General features: G+C 43.8%; 1 protein-coding gene across 2 annotated transcripts; it reads left to right on the top strand.

Annotated features, from left to right (window-relative positions):
• Positions 1-5,690: 5,690 nt before the first annotated feature.
• sh3yl1 (SH3 and SYLF domain containing 1) lies at positions 5,691-14,142 on the top strand. 2 transcript variants are annotated; one of them, XM_070930547.1, is made up of 10 exons: positions 5,691-5,948; positions 6,746-6,856; positions 8,255-8,368; positions 9,777-9,841; positions 9,940-10,052; positions 11,089-11,217; positions 11,334-11,478; positions 11,743-11,803; positions 11,907-11,972; positions 12,659-14,142. In XM_070930547.1, coding segments are annotated over exons 1-10 (1,014 nt in total). In that variant the 5' UTR covers positions 5,691-5,947; the 3' UTR covers positions 12,868-14,142. The 2 variants fall into 2 exon arrangements, with proteins under 2 accessions (XP_070786648.1, XP_070786649.1); XM_070930548.1 differs by lacking the exon at positions 11,907-11,972.
• The last annotated feature ends 387 nt before the right edge of the window (positions 14,143-14,529 follow it).

The raw sequence follows: 14,529 nt of genomic DNA, 5'->3' as shown, positions 1-14,529 counted from the left end.
ACTATCTATACTATGGACCCAGGTGTGGCTGAATGCTAACTTTAGCATCTTTAGTTTTTGTTGTTGGACGATTGCTAACATTAGCTAACATCATGGATGTAGTAATGTAATGCAGCTAAACCTAAAAGTGAGCTAACTTTGTTCCTGGATGCTCACGTTAGCCGACACAAGCTAAAACTACCATTGATAATAAAAGTGCATAAGCTCAACATATTGAATAATTACATAAGCTAATGTTAGCCTAACAATAATCACAATATGGACATAAAGTCATGGGCTATGTGGCTGAATGCTAATTTTAGCAAATATTAGCTAACATTATGTACTTAACTGAATATGAACAGTCTCAGCTATTAACCAATGTCAGCAGTCAATTAAAAAAAACATTTTCTCATGCTAGCTAAATTACCGATTTGTCAGTGGCACATAGCTGTTGGTGAGAGAGTTGGGTAATAACAATCAGCAGTACTGGAACATAAAGTCCTTGCTGTGGTTACTGGTTTTGAATGAAGTTATTGAAGGTACAGTTATATAAAATGACAGTAGAAACAATAGAAGCAGTGCAGTGAGGTGACTAACAGCTGTGGCAGGTAATGACTAACCTGTGATGAATTACACCTGAATCTCTGCCAGGTCTGTACTGCTACTGTCTACATCCCAACACACACACACACTTTCATATGGACTTTAAATAAACACATTCTTGTACTTTTATACACAAGAACACACGCACACCGTGTGTCTTACATACCTGGGAGGGGATGCTTGATTGACAGCTCGGGGGCGTGGTCAGCATGGCCCAGATCGGAGCAACGACAGGTAACGTTGTGGTTTCTGTGTCTGGGAGACAAGTTCGTTAACAGTCTGTCACTAATTGTCACAGATACCAGATGTTAACAGCAGTTGTGATGATTTACACCCTGAGATACCACAGAGTGCCCTCGGGTGATGTGGGATGCACTTGCTTGGAAGACTTGGGGAAAGACTTACTTGGGGAAGGACTTATAGGGAACTGGGGGACTGGGAAAACGACTCTTAGCAGACTAAAAGTACTCAGGGTGGACTGGAGAACTGGGAGGATGGCGTAACAGAGGACAGGAGGGCTTGAAAAGGGACTTGGGAGCTGGAGGAATGGGAAGACGACTGGTAGAGGACTGGAAGGACCTGGAGAAAGACTTGTTGGTAACTAAAGGACTTGGATGACTGAGAGCAACATTTCAAGGGCACTAGATGGCTTGAAGAAGAATTCATAGCGGACTACAGGATGAGAAAGGGGACTCGTAGAGGACAGAAAGACTTGAAAAGGGACTCCTGGAGCACTGGAAAGATGAGTTACAGAGGACTAGAAGAACAACTTCTAGGGGGACAAGAGGACCTGAAACGTCGTTCATAAAGTTAGTACAAGTGATCCATGGACCAGAGGACCTGAAAGGGACTCCTAAAGAACCCCAAGAAGGACTTGGGGAAAGACTTATAGGTGACTAGAAGCCTTGGAGGAACATTTATAGGGGATTGGGCAGAAAACTTGTAAGGAACAAGATGACTTGAAGGATAATTCATAGTGAACTACAGGTTGTGAAAAATAACTAGGACTCTGGGATTTTAAGGAGGATTTGTACAGGACTGGAGGACTGGGAGCTGGTTTATGGAGACTGGGTGGCCTGACACACACACACACTCAGTGGAAACACATTAAGAAGACAAATGACTGCAGTGAGACTGATGTTTATCCAGCAGGCTATTTAAAGAGAGAGAGGAGGGATTAATGCGAGAAGCGATTGAAGAAAAAGATAAAGACATGAGAGAAAGAAGAGAACAGAGAGAGAGGAGGAGAAATGGAGGGAGAGAAGAAAGATAAAGATCACGAGAGTAAGAGAAAAAGGACCACAAAGAGCACTGAAATACAAACTCTTCTTTAAACAATTGTCTTTTCTTCTTGGTCTGTCCTCCTACTCTTTCTTTTTTATATCTTCTTCCAGTGGTGGAAAGTCAGTATGTTTAGTTAAGTACTGCACTTAAGTACACTTTTGAAGTACTTGTACTTTACTTGAGGATTTCCATCTACCTTTTACTTCTACTCCACTACATTTATCTGACAGCTTTAATTACTAGATTGAGCTTTTCAGATGAAGAATTTACATAAAAAACACATAAAATAAATTTATAAATTTATGAAATATAACACATTGTTAAAAATTAAACCAGTGGTTTCCAACGTTCATGGCCTGTGTTACAATAAAGCTGTGGACTACTCTATGAGTTCTTCGTTGTTTTGGTACAATTATTCAAAATTTCACAAAAAAATAAAGATAAGAGAAAAGTGCAAAAGAAGAAAAAAGATTTGTATCATTGTTTTTTCTTCTTTCCTCCCATTAATCATCTCACAACCCCTCAGATTTGTTTGGTGACCCTTCGGAGGGGCCCAACCCCTAGGTTGGGAAGTACTGGACTAAACTAGCTAACTGTATATAAAGTAGTTCAACTAGCTAACTGTATATAAAGCAGTTAAAACTAGCTAACTGTATAATTCAAACTAGCTAACTGTATATAAAGTAGTTCAACTAGCTAAGTGTATATAAAGTAGTTCAACTAGCTAACTGTATATAAAGCAGTTCAAACCAGCTAACTGTATATAAAGTAGTTAAACTAGCTAACTGTATATAAAGTAGTTCAACTAGCTAACTGTATATAAAGTAGTTCAACTAGCTAACTGTATATAAAGCAGTTAAAACTAGCTAACTGTATAATTCAAACTAGCTAACTGTATATAAAGTAGTTAAACTAGCTAACTGTATATAAAGTAGTTCAACTAGCTAACTGTATAGCAGTTCAAACCAGCTAACTGTATATAAAGTAGTTAAACTAGCTAACTGTATATAAAGCAGTTCAAACTAGCTAACTGTATAGTTCAAACTAGCTAACTGTATAATTCAAACTAGCTAACTGTATATAAAGCAGTTCAAACTAGCTAACTGTATAGTTCAAACTAGCTAACTGTATAATTCAAACTAGCTAACTGTATAATTCAAACTAGCTAACTGTATATAAAGCAGTTCAAACTAGCTAACTGTATAATTCAAACTAGCTGACTGTATATAAAGCAGTTCAAACTAGCTAACTGTATAGTTCAAACTAGCTAACTGTATATAAAGCAGTTCAAACTAGCTAACTGTATAGTTCAAACTAGCTAACTGTATATAAAGCAGTTCAAACTAGCTAACTGTATAGTTCAAACTAGCTAATAAAGTAGTTTAAACTAGCTAAAATTCAGACACACACCATCAGAAAACATTACCATAATAATAACTAACTTACATAATAAAAATGTAGGTTTTATTTCAGTGTATTAGTAGACATGTCAGTATATTGTTGAGTGTTTCCAGTCTTGTGTTTTGTATTTTTGCAGCTGACCAGATGATATTTTGGAGGTTCTTAACATGAAACTGTGCAGTAAACAAGTGGACGTGTTGAATAGAGGCTGGTGGAGGATCAGAGGTTGGGAGGTTCACGTTAATAAAAGCCAGTCTGCTCCTGGTGGCGAGAGAGTGATAAATACCAGACCGACAGCAGAAAGACCTCCTCCTTCAGCCTGGAGAACATCATCCTCAGAGATCCACATCACTGATGAGAATAAAGACTTTTCTTCTTCTGGCAGGTCACGTGGTTCTGTTGACCACATTTTTGCAATTATATGCACATTTGAAAATTTAGCTTGAAACAAACTGTAGTAAACACATGATTTTAGTTTTTAAACACTAGTAAAAGTTGTAACATGGAACGATGTGGTAAAGGTTAATGTAAGCGGATGTTTCCTGAGGCAATAAGTCCCAGACTGGTTCTTCCTCGGACAAATCAGATTTTCATAGCTGTTCTTTCTGGCGTCATTAGCTGAATGCCAGCAGAGCTGTGACTAATAGACAAATGAATCGTTTAAATGTAAAAAATGTAATGTTATGTTAATGTGAAACCATACAACTTGTGTTTTGAAAGGCCCTGGTCTCATTAGGTCACCAGACTCCATCTAAGGATGATACAGGTAAGTCCAGGTGCTACAAAGCTAACGAAATAAGGCAAAGCTAATCAGGCTAAATGATTGAAAACACCTGTGTGGGTTTATCACAGGTGGGCAGGGCCTTTAAATCCACACTCGTCTCTTTCGCCAGGCGTTTTATTAAAGGACAGGTTCACACTTTTTCAGCCATTTTGTCCACGTTAACACACCAGCAGGCCCATCAGGAGTCAGAGAGAATACTGGGCTCACAATCAGTATTCTGCAGCAGGAGTCAAACTCCTGTAGTTTATTATTTACTAGTACTGGGTGCTTTAAGTAGCCTACATTTTGCTGGTAATACTTATATACTCTTACTCAAGTACAATACAGGACTACAGGAGTATTTGTACATTGTGGTATTGCTACATTTACTTAGGTAAAGGATCTGAGTGCTTTATGTTCATCTTGTTCATCTTCTGCCCTGATGGAAGTTGCAGAACTTCTTCCATCATTAACTGACTGTTAAAACGACCGGTGTTGTTGATTTGTCACGGACTGTGAACACAGATAATTACATGCAGGCATGTCTGTTGGTTGATCCCTTTCTGGAACATAAGTGCATATTTGTTGGATTACTTTTGTGATTCAGTTGTTTTTATCTAATTTTTTAAAACTTCTAGAGATTTTCTGGTCCACCTTCCACTCACCTGTTTTTATGAGTGCTTCACTTCGTGTGTTCGACTCCATGCCCTCATGTCACCATGACGACCTCCACATTAACGGCACTCAATGAACCTCACATCATTGAACTGGTAATGATCTGCACCAAATCATTTTATTGCTGCTTACATCTGTTATTGTTATTACTGTTATTATTCTAATCATTTAAACATTAATTGTCATTTATTTTGAAGGATATATTATATATATACCTTTATTTGTTCCCAAAAATGTATTAATTGTGTTTCAAAACAATAATAGATTTCAGATTTCCAATATATATAAGATATCAGAAAGAAACAAAAATGGGGTTTGAGGAATAACCACATATATGGCAAATAATAAAAAAATATATATCTTAGAAATATATATATATATATATTTGTGTGTATACATACATGAAATATAAATAAAGTCTTTTCAGATGATAAACTCCTCATGTTCATCACTCCTGTTAACACTGTCGCATTAAATGCAACTTCAGACTCAATGGTGATAGTTGCCCTGAGCGCAGACTCCCAGGCATCCCAACGAGCTCCACCAATGCTCCTTCAATTCGGCTTTATTAAATACCATTACGAGACAAACTACAGGGAAAACCAGAGCAAATAAAAGGTAAAACATTCAAATACAATAGAGGAAGAAAGTGAAGAAGTCTGGCTCTGTGAATGTGAAGTTTGTTTATCAAATTATGAATGTGGTGAGACCAAAAATAAGAGCTCCTTTCTGTCACAGGGACCAAAACATCATGACCAAGGATTCATGAGGACATTTTAATTCTAAAGTAAGACACAAAAATACAAATTAATTCTATAAATCTAGTTTTTGCATACATTGCACGGAAAGCACCGACCTGCCTGACAGACTGAACTCAGGGGCGGGAAGTGCTCAGTCACGCGCGCAGCCAGGCCGGGAACGCGCCCAGCTGTTCAACACCCCTTTTGTCGGAGCTGTCCGCGCGGCGCCCGTCTCCCTGACAACACCACTCAGTCCATTAATTCATTCTGTGTGACGTCGCTGAAGGTCATCAATTAACTCCTCCCACCTGCTTTTACCTGCCCAGGTGGGCTCCGTTTATCTGATTTATTTCTTTTTACGTGACGTGCCAGTGGTTTCCGGCAGCGCGCGGGACTGTCAAGAGAATCAGGTGAGGCGGAAGTGAAGTGAAGACAGAGCCTCGCGCAGCTCACCTGTCCGCAGGTAAACAACCGGAGGACAAGGAGAGAAAGAAAGAAAAGTAAGTTTATTAAAACTGGAGGAGCTGAAGAGTTCTGCTGTCTGTCTCTCTGTCTCTCTGTCTCTCTGTCTGTCTCTCCCGGGTTTCCGGTTCGACAGGTAGACGGCTGGTACAACCTGAACATCTTCAGAGACCGCTAGAACACGTCATCGGTGACTAGAAAGCCAGTAGAAGATCCCTACTGGTCTCCACTACATCACTAGAGTCTCTAACTAACAAACCAACTGGAGAGAAAGCAGAGCCTCTTTTAAAGGAGGTGTTCTGCTCTGGTTTGGAACCCGTGCTCCGCTCCTGTACTTCCTGTTTCTGCTGCGAGAGCAGCAGAGACCAGACTGCCAACATGCCTCCTGCTGCAGCAGCACATTCCTAACGCATGACAAACGGCATCCAGAGGCCGCGGTCATGACGCCAACTCTCACACGAACAAGACAAATCCAACGTAAAGCTGAACTCTTTCAGTCCGTCGTCTCCTCGCCGGGATGGACGTTTTATAGACTGAATGTTTGCTCAATGTCATTCAGCTTTTTTAAACACAATCGGCTCCCAGTTCAGGTCTGTCTGGTCTACCAATAAAAAGCCTCACAATCGGAGCTTTCTCATGAGTTAGCTCAGCTTCTTTTGGCACAGACGGAGACGAGATAAGATAAGATTCAAGTCAACAAAGAGCTCATTGACGAGTGCCGAGACTCCTCGCTTTGTGCCGCGAATGCTGACAAAGTTTTAGTTTTACGTGTGGCTGGAAAGTAAAAACAGCTGTTGGTGTCTTAATGAAGCAGATCATTGGTGTGTGTTTGCAGTGAGTAACCCCATCCCGTCCAATCTGAAGTCAGAGGCCAAGAAAGCCGCCAAGATCCTCAGAGACTTCACCGAGATCTCCAACAGGAACGGGCCCGACAAACTCATCCCCGGTAAAAAAGACACCGCGGGCCTGACCTTCACCACACCGTCTGTGCACCGGAGAGGGGGAGGAGGAGGAGGAGGAGGGAGGGAGGGGAGGGGAGGGGAGGGGGAGAGAGGGGGAGGAGGAGGAGGAAGAGAGGGGGAGGAGGAAGAGGGGGAGGAGGAAGAGGGGGGGGAGGAGGAAGAAGAGAGGGGGAGGAAGAGAGGGGGGGAAGAGGAGGAAGAGAGAGCGGAAGAGAGGGGGAAGAGAGGAGGAAGAGGGGGGGAAGAGAGGGGGAGGAGGAAGAGACAGAGAGAGAGAGGAGGAAGAGAGTAAGAGAGGGGGGGGAAGAGAGGAGGAAGAGGGGGGAAGAGAGGGGGAGGAGGAAGAAAGAGAGAGAGAGAGAGAGAGAGGAGGAAGAGAGGGGGGAAGAGAGAGAGGAAGAGAGGGGGGGGGGAGGAGGAAGAGAGGGGGAGGAGGAAGAGAGAGAGAGAGAGGAGGAAGAAGAGAGAGAGAGAGGAGGAAGAAGAGAGAGGAAGAGGGGAAGGAAGAGAGAGAGGAAGAGGGGAAGGGGGGGAGAGGAGGAAGAGAGGAGGAAGAGGGGGGGAAGAGAGGGGGAGGAGGAAGAGAGAGGAGGAAGAGAGGGGGAGGAGGAAGAGAGAGGAGGAAGAGGGGAAGGAAGAGAGAGAGGAAGAGGGGAAGGGGGGGAGAGGAGGAAGAGAGGAGGAAGAGGGGGGGGAGAGAGGGGGAGGAGGAAGAGAGAGGAGGAAGAGAGGGGGAGGAGGAAGAGAGAGGAGGAAGAGAGGGGGAGGAGGAAGAGAGAGAGGAGGAAGAGAGGGGGAGGAGGAAGAGAGAGAGAGAGAGGAGGAAGAAGAGAGGGGGGGAAGAGAGGGGGGGAAGAGAGGGGGAGGAGGAAGAGAGAGGAGGAAGAGGGGGAGGAGGAAGAGAGAGAGGAGGAAGAGAGGGGGAGGAGGAAGAGAGAGAGAGAGAGGAGGAAGAAGAGGGGGAGGAAGAGAGGGGGGGAAGAGGAGGAAGAGAGAGCGGAAGAGAGGGGGAAGAGAGGAGGAAGAGGGGGGGAAGAGAGGAGGAAGAGGAAGAGAGAGAGAGAGAGAGGAAGAGGATGTATTTTGTTTTGTATTTGGTGACGTAGTACTGATTGTGTGTATTTGGTGACGTAGTACTGATTGTGTGTATCTGGTGACGTAGTACTGAGTGTGTGTATCTGGTGACGTAGTACTGAGTGTGTGTATCTGGTGACGTAGTACTGATTGTGTGTATCTGGTGATGTAGTACTGAGTGTGTGTATCTGGTGACGTAGTACTGGTGACGTAGTACTGGTGACGTAGTACTGAGTGTGTGTATCTGGTGACGTAGTACTGAGTGTGTGTATCTGGTGACGTAGTACTTGTCGTCTTGTGTGTTGCAGCTCATGTGATAGCGAAGGCTGAAGGTCTGGCCATCATCTCCGTCATCAAGGCCGGCTTCATGATCACCGCCAGAGGAGGCAGCGGCATCGTCATCGCCCGACTGGCCGACAGACGTAAAACCCCACCTGTCTGCCTGTCTGCCTGCCTGTCTGCCTGTCTGCCTGTCTGTCTGTCTGCCTGCCTGCCTGCCTGCCTGCCTGCCTGCCTGTCTGCCTGTCTGTCTGTCTGGTACTTTTTGTTCAGTACGATGAGATACTGCTCTGAGTACTGCTGCCCGTCTCCTGCCTGCCTGCCTGTCTGTCTGTCTGCCTGCCTGCCTGTCTGTCTGTCTGTCTGTCTGTCTGCCTGCCTGTCTGCCTGCCTGTCTGCCTGTCTGTCTGTCTGTCTGTCTGTCTGGTACTTTTTGTTCAGTACGATGAGATACTGCTCTGAGTACTGCTGCCCGTCTCCTGCCTGCCTGCCTGTCTCCTGCCTGCCTGCCTGCCTGTCTCCCTGCCTGTCTGTCTCCCTGCCTGCCTGCCTGTCTGTCTGCCTGCCTGCCTGTCTGTCTGTCTGGTACTTTTTGTTCAGTACGATGAGATACTGCTCTGAGTACTGCTGCCCGTCTCCACAGGGTGTCTGGCAGGGATTCAGTTCTTCTTCAGGTCCTCCCTTCATGTTTGTCTGCGTCCTCTTGAGGTCCAAAGTGACCTTTAGTTTGTCTTTGAGACGTTTTGCGTTGCCGTGGTAACAAACAGCCAGACTCCCTCAGCTCTCCCCGCGGCGTTGGCAGCAGCGACGTGCAGTCATCTGATGTGTTACGGCTGTTAGTGACTCCTCCGGTGGTGGCGGCTCTGACATTTCGGTGGCGGATGTCGGAGTTTGTCGTCGTGCCAAAAAACCTGCCGAGGATCACACGGACCGGACGTCCTCGCCGCCTCCGCCGGGCTTTCTGTCGGTTTTCTGGTTATTCACAGATAAGGAGCAGCTCAACCAAATCCCAAAACACCGGCGCCGATCAAAACCAGAGCGGTGAATTCTTGGTTTTAGTGAGCCAAACGATGTTTTGCCCTCCAGACGTTATCAGCGTGAATAAAGGCAGGACGGAGGCATGTTGAAGATATTAAAGATTGTTATTTAGCTTCTAGTTCAAGATCAGAGGGAAATACAAGGATGCAGCTTCTCACCCGTCCGTCTGTCCAACAACAAAACCTGAAGAGTTTAGTTTCCAGCACAGACAGGAGCTCTTTATGGCCTTAAATAGGACTCAAGTTCAACTTCAACATCTTTTTTGGGAAAATATAAAAAGTGAGCAAAGTGTTTTTCAGCCCTGAGTAAAAATAAAAAAACAAAAATGAAATGGAATAAAATCCCCAACAATGATATAAGATAAATATAATAATACCGATAAGACGTGTTGGAAATGAAACAGTGTCGTCCTCTAAGGCTGCATTCAACCCCACAACCTCCACCAGGAGGGGGAGCCTGAGAGGCGAAACCCAGGGCCAATGTCACATGTAGCTCTGATGTCTCTGTGTTCAGGCTGGTCGGCGCCGTCTGCCATCGGCATCGCTGGTCTGGGAGGAGGCTTTGAGATCGGGGTGGAGGTGAAGATCACATACAAATACTCTCTATATATACTGTATACCGATAGTATGCATACTGCGTACGGCACATCTTTGAAATGAATGAATGAATCCCTCAGGTGTCCGACCTGGTGATCATCCTGAACCAGCGCAGGGCTGTCGAGGCCTTCACAAAGGGCGGCAACCTGACGCTGGGCGGGAACTGCACCGTTGCCGTGGGACCCATGGGCAGGTGAGCACCTGTGCTCTGTCTGTCTGTCTGTCTGTCTGTCTGCCCGTCTGTCTGTCTGTCTGTCTGTCTGTCTGTCTGCCTGTCTGTCTGTCTGTCTGTCTGCCTGTCTGTCTCTTCCTTGCCTCTCCTCTCCCCTGGGTGTAAATTATAGCTCATGCTGTGGCGCTGTGTTCGGAGGTTTATGAGACGTTTAATGATTTGTGTTTGTGTTTCGAGGCCTGAAGCAGAAACACAAACTGATTCAGAGTCAGTTAAACGTCAGATGTGATTTACTTTAGAGGCTGTGGTTTACGTGAGCCAGGTTAATTTTAGCAGGAGGAGATCAGTGTTTCAGGGCAGTCTGACGGGTTTTGGCGCGAGCGCGCGTGTTGGCAGGTGTGTGTGGGCGTGGCCAGGTATTTGACTTGCAGGTAAATGCTGACATCACAATAGATGTTCACTGAGGGATCTGCAGACTGAAAGAAAATGAAGTGAGCTGTGATGTTGACCTGAATTTGTCTGGACTTCAACCAAAACGACACGAGCAGAGACACATTTATCTTCGAATGCACAGACAGAAAATACAAGTGTCATGTTTCAGCTTTTCAGAAACAACTGTTAGATAAAGTCTAGATGAGAGAGTATCAGAGGAAGTCTGGAGGAGAGACAGCTTTAGCTTTCGAAACAGAATAACAGTGGACCCATGGTCCTGCCCTGTGGAACACCACCGACCAGGAAACACACAATCAATGTTATGTTTTAAGGATTTACTGACTCCAGAGTAAAATCCAAATCTACAGCAGATCAATGACATCTGATAGAAACATAAATGACTTCAACAAAGCACTCCTCACATAGCGCCGTGGTGTTTTCTATTGTCTCTATCTGTGTGTTGTCCACTTCAAGTGTCGGGCTGTTTGATTTATATACAGTCGTGTCTTCATGTCGGTGCACTTCTTGCTTATTTGTGGTTTTGTTTGCATGAACTGAAAAGTGCTTGTTTGTAGAAAGGGACTCTGGTTGACACCCGGGCCTCCTTTATCTTTCTGTCTCTCAGGAACGTGGAGGCTGACGTAGCACTTCGCAGCCCAGCGGCGGTCTTCACCTACTGTAGATCCAGAGGTTTGTTTGCTGGTATTTCTCTGGAGGGATCTGGTCTGATCGAACGCAAAGAAACCAACCGCAAGTAGGTGCAACAAACCTGCGTGTGTCTAACGTCCACCTTCAGCCTCCGTCTCTTTGTTTAAGAGAACATACACATCGTTATTGAATGTGGGTCTATTTGTGTGCATGTGGCTGCAGGTTCTACTCCCAAGACATCCGAGCATCGGCCATTTTGAACGGCGACGTGGAGCCGCCGTCGGCGTGCTACGACCTCTACCACATCCTGGACACCTACACTGAGGCCTACACGGCTGACTGGTGCAGCAAGAACATGCGCCCAAAGGTCAGTTAACGTACACGGCTTCAACCAAAGACTCTCTACCGCTGACAGAACCAGCTCGGTCGCTGCTCGGGCGGCTCTGCCTTGACGTGAGAGTGAGGTGTTGAATGGTGGAGTGGTGGAGCATTAAATGTAGTACTTTTACTACTTGCAGGATGTGAGTACGTCCCTCAACACTGGCTGTTCAGCACGCTTTAGTTTCATTTATGTCTGCAAGTTTTTAGTCCATATGTGAGTCGTTATGAATACGATTTTCTGTCTCTCCAGTCATCTCTTCCTCCATCCAGACCTCCAGCTCCACCTCAGCAGAGACCGGCCTCCAGCACTGGTAACGTCTCACTACAATACAAGTGTTTGTTGATATGTGACGTAAAGAGTGTGTACTGACTGTGTGTGTGTGTGTGTGTGTGTGTGTGTGTGTGTGTGTGCAGGTACAGGAACAGGAAGTAAAAACGCCCTCTACCCGAGCATCTCCATCTATAAATCTGAGACCTCAGGTGTGTGTGTGAGTGTGAGTGTGTGTGTGTTTGTTTGAGTGTGTGTGAGTGTGTGTGTGTGTGTGCGTGTGTGTGTGCGAGTGCGAGTGCGAGTGTGAGTGTTTGAGTGTGTGTGTGTGGTCTGTTATTAACTTGTAACCTTGATGAAGCAGCCAATATCAACACACACCAACTCATCAATAATCCTGCTGTCTTTGTGCTGCTGTTCGCTCTGTGTGTGTGTGTGTGTGTGTGTGTGTGTGTGTGTGTGTGTGTGTGTGTGTGTGTGTGTGTGTGTGTGTGTGTGTGTGTGTGTGTGTGTGTGTGTGTGTGTGTGTGTGTGTGTGTGTGTGTGTGTGTGTGTGTGTGTGTATCATGGGTGTTTCAGTGCAGTCAGTTTTGAGGCTGCAGCTCCCTCTAGTGGCCGCAGCACCAACCTGCAGGATGAAGATGATGTAAAACAGAGCAGAGAGCGATTGATCGATTATTAAGCAGTTGCAGATTAATGTCCTGTAATCAGCTCAGTTCTATACTCCAGTCATTGTTCAGATTTCTGTGTTTTACGATCTTTTTACTTTGTGTTTTCTTCTTCTTTTCTTCTTGCAGTAAAATGTCCCTGTGCCTGTTATACTACACTAAATGTTTTTACGAATAAGAATAAATTAAGAATTAAGATTGATTAAAACTACATTTTTCTTTTCCTCCAGGTGGAGGATCGTCAGGAGGCGGGGCCAGCGGGCAGCTTGTCGTCACGGCGACCCACCCGTTCACAGGGCAGCAGCCCGGCGACCTGAGCTTCGTCCCTGGCGACCGCATCACCGTCATCACCAGCACCGACTCCCAGTACGACTGGTGGGAGGGACAACTGGCCGATGGGCGAGTCGGGATCTTCCCCGCCAACTTCGTCTCGCGCTGACGCAACAAGCAGGAAGGGTCAAGTCACCAAACATTGCAGGGTTTGGAAGCACTAAACAGTAATTTATTAGTCATTTGAACAAATCTGCAACTATTTTGAGAGTTGATAAACTGTTTAATTACATTTGATAGTTTAAAGTTCTCAAATGTGAGAATTTGCTGCTTTTCTTGGTCTTCATGATAGTAAATAATCACATGATGACATTATCTTGCCCTCTGGGATACTCGGATGGACATTTCTCGCTGTTTTCTGATGTTTTATAGACAAAAAATAATCGATTAGTCAAGAAAATAAACAGCAGTCAGTAGTGAAAATAATCATTAGTTGCAGCCCCACATATCTGGAATTTCCTACTAATTTTCTAGAAAGTTTGAATAACTTTGTAGGTTGGCACAAACTTTTTTAAATTAAAATGAATGAATTAAAAATGTACTTTTCCCTTTTAATTTGTACCAAACTACATTGTTCTTTCCATGAAACTTCTTAGAAATAATTACAAAATTACAGACCTGTAGAATAAAACATTAACCAGGTTTGTTTGAGAAAACTCAAGACAAAGACAAGTTGTGATTTAGTAACAATGGGAGAAAAGATTTTTCATGTTTTAGGAATTAAATGAGAAAAATAAAAGATGAGAAAAACTTTTAAAAAAACTTCAGTCAGGCTCGTAAAAGTTTATATAGTTAATATTCCAAACTTTTCTTTCACACTCGAGCTGCCAACAAATGAATTTGAAACTTTACCTGGTTCAAAAATAATTAATTAATATTTTCGGCACGTGTTCAGTGTTGAGTTCAGGGAACTTTGGAGCATCGGACATCTCGACACCAGCTGACGCCTTGGCACTTTGTTTAGATGGTGATGTTTGTTTGTTTGTGTTTATTTAACTGGTTATTGTGGAGGTGATGGTGACGGTCAGGTAACTACAACCTTTTACCCAAAATAAAACAAAAGGAAATATGAGAAAATACAAATGTTCGTTTTATGCCAAATAAAAAGTTTTTCATTTTCACTAAAATACTTTAAAATAAAAGCACTTTTCAAACTGAGTTTTAGAGGCAAAACTTCCAGACAGAGATTTGAGTTTTCTTCACTGTGTTCGTATCAAACAGTATTTAAAAGCTTCTGGGATCTGTTACTTTCCCCACAGGATGTATTTGGAGTGAATTATTGTATCTGTTTTATAGTTTTTTAAGATGATAGCAGGTCTATTCTGTTAGGTTGATTAAAATAATCATGTGGTGTTTTACATTGAAATTGAAATAAATCTAATTTCTAAAAGCTTTGCTTGTATTTCTGATCATTTTTGTCGACACTTGAACCAGACCAAACCTAAAGTGGGTTTTTCTATTCAAAGCGGTTTCCAGGTGTCACCTCTATGTGATAAACATTTAAATCTGTAAAATAATGAAATAAAGTGTGTTAGACACGTATATGTGATACTTTCACCTGGTTTTATGATTTTAAAGGCTGCAGTTCCTTATTTGTCCTGCAGAGAGCGCTGCAACTGCAGGAATTAAATGACTGACATGTTGCATCTTTATGCATTTATGTAATTGAATTGAAAACTATTTTTTTCTCATTCAGATTTACAGTAAAAACTGCTCTAAAAAGCTTTAAATACACATTAAATTACTTGTATTCATATTTTCCCAGAACCAA

This window comes from Enoplosus armatus, chromosome 24 (genome assembly GCF_043641665.1).
Source record: "Enoplosus armatus isolate fEnoArm2 chromosome 24, fEnoArm2.hap1, whole genome shotgun sequence".
Lineage (NCBI taxonomy): Eukaryota > Metazoa > Chordata > Actinopteri > Centrarchiformes > Enoplosidae > Enoplosus > Enoplosus armatus.
The sequence above is the reverse complement of the archived record's forward strand: the minus strand, read 5'-3'. Positions and strand labels throughout refer to the sequence as shown.

What these genes read in the sequence shown, in the direction of transcription:
- sh3yl1 (XM_070930547.1), top strand. An exon ending in GCCCGACAAACTCATCCCCG is followed by an intron (nt 6,857 to 8,254) that starts GTAAAAAAGACA and finishes TGTGTGTTGCAG; the next exon opens with CTCATGTGATAGCGAAGGCT. An exon ending in CGCAAAGAAACCAACCGCAA is followed by an intron (nt 11,218 to 11,333) that starts GTAGGTGCAACA and finishes ATGTGGCTGCAG; the next exon opens with GTTCTACTCCCAAGACATCC.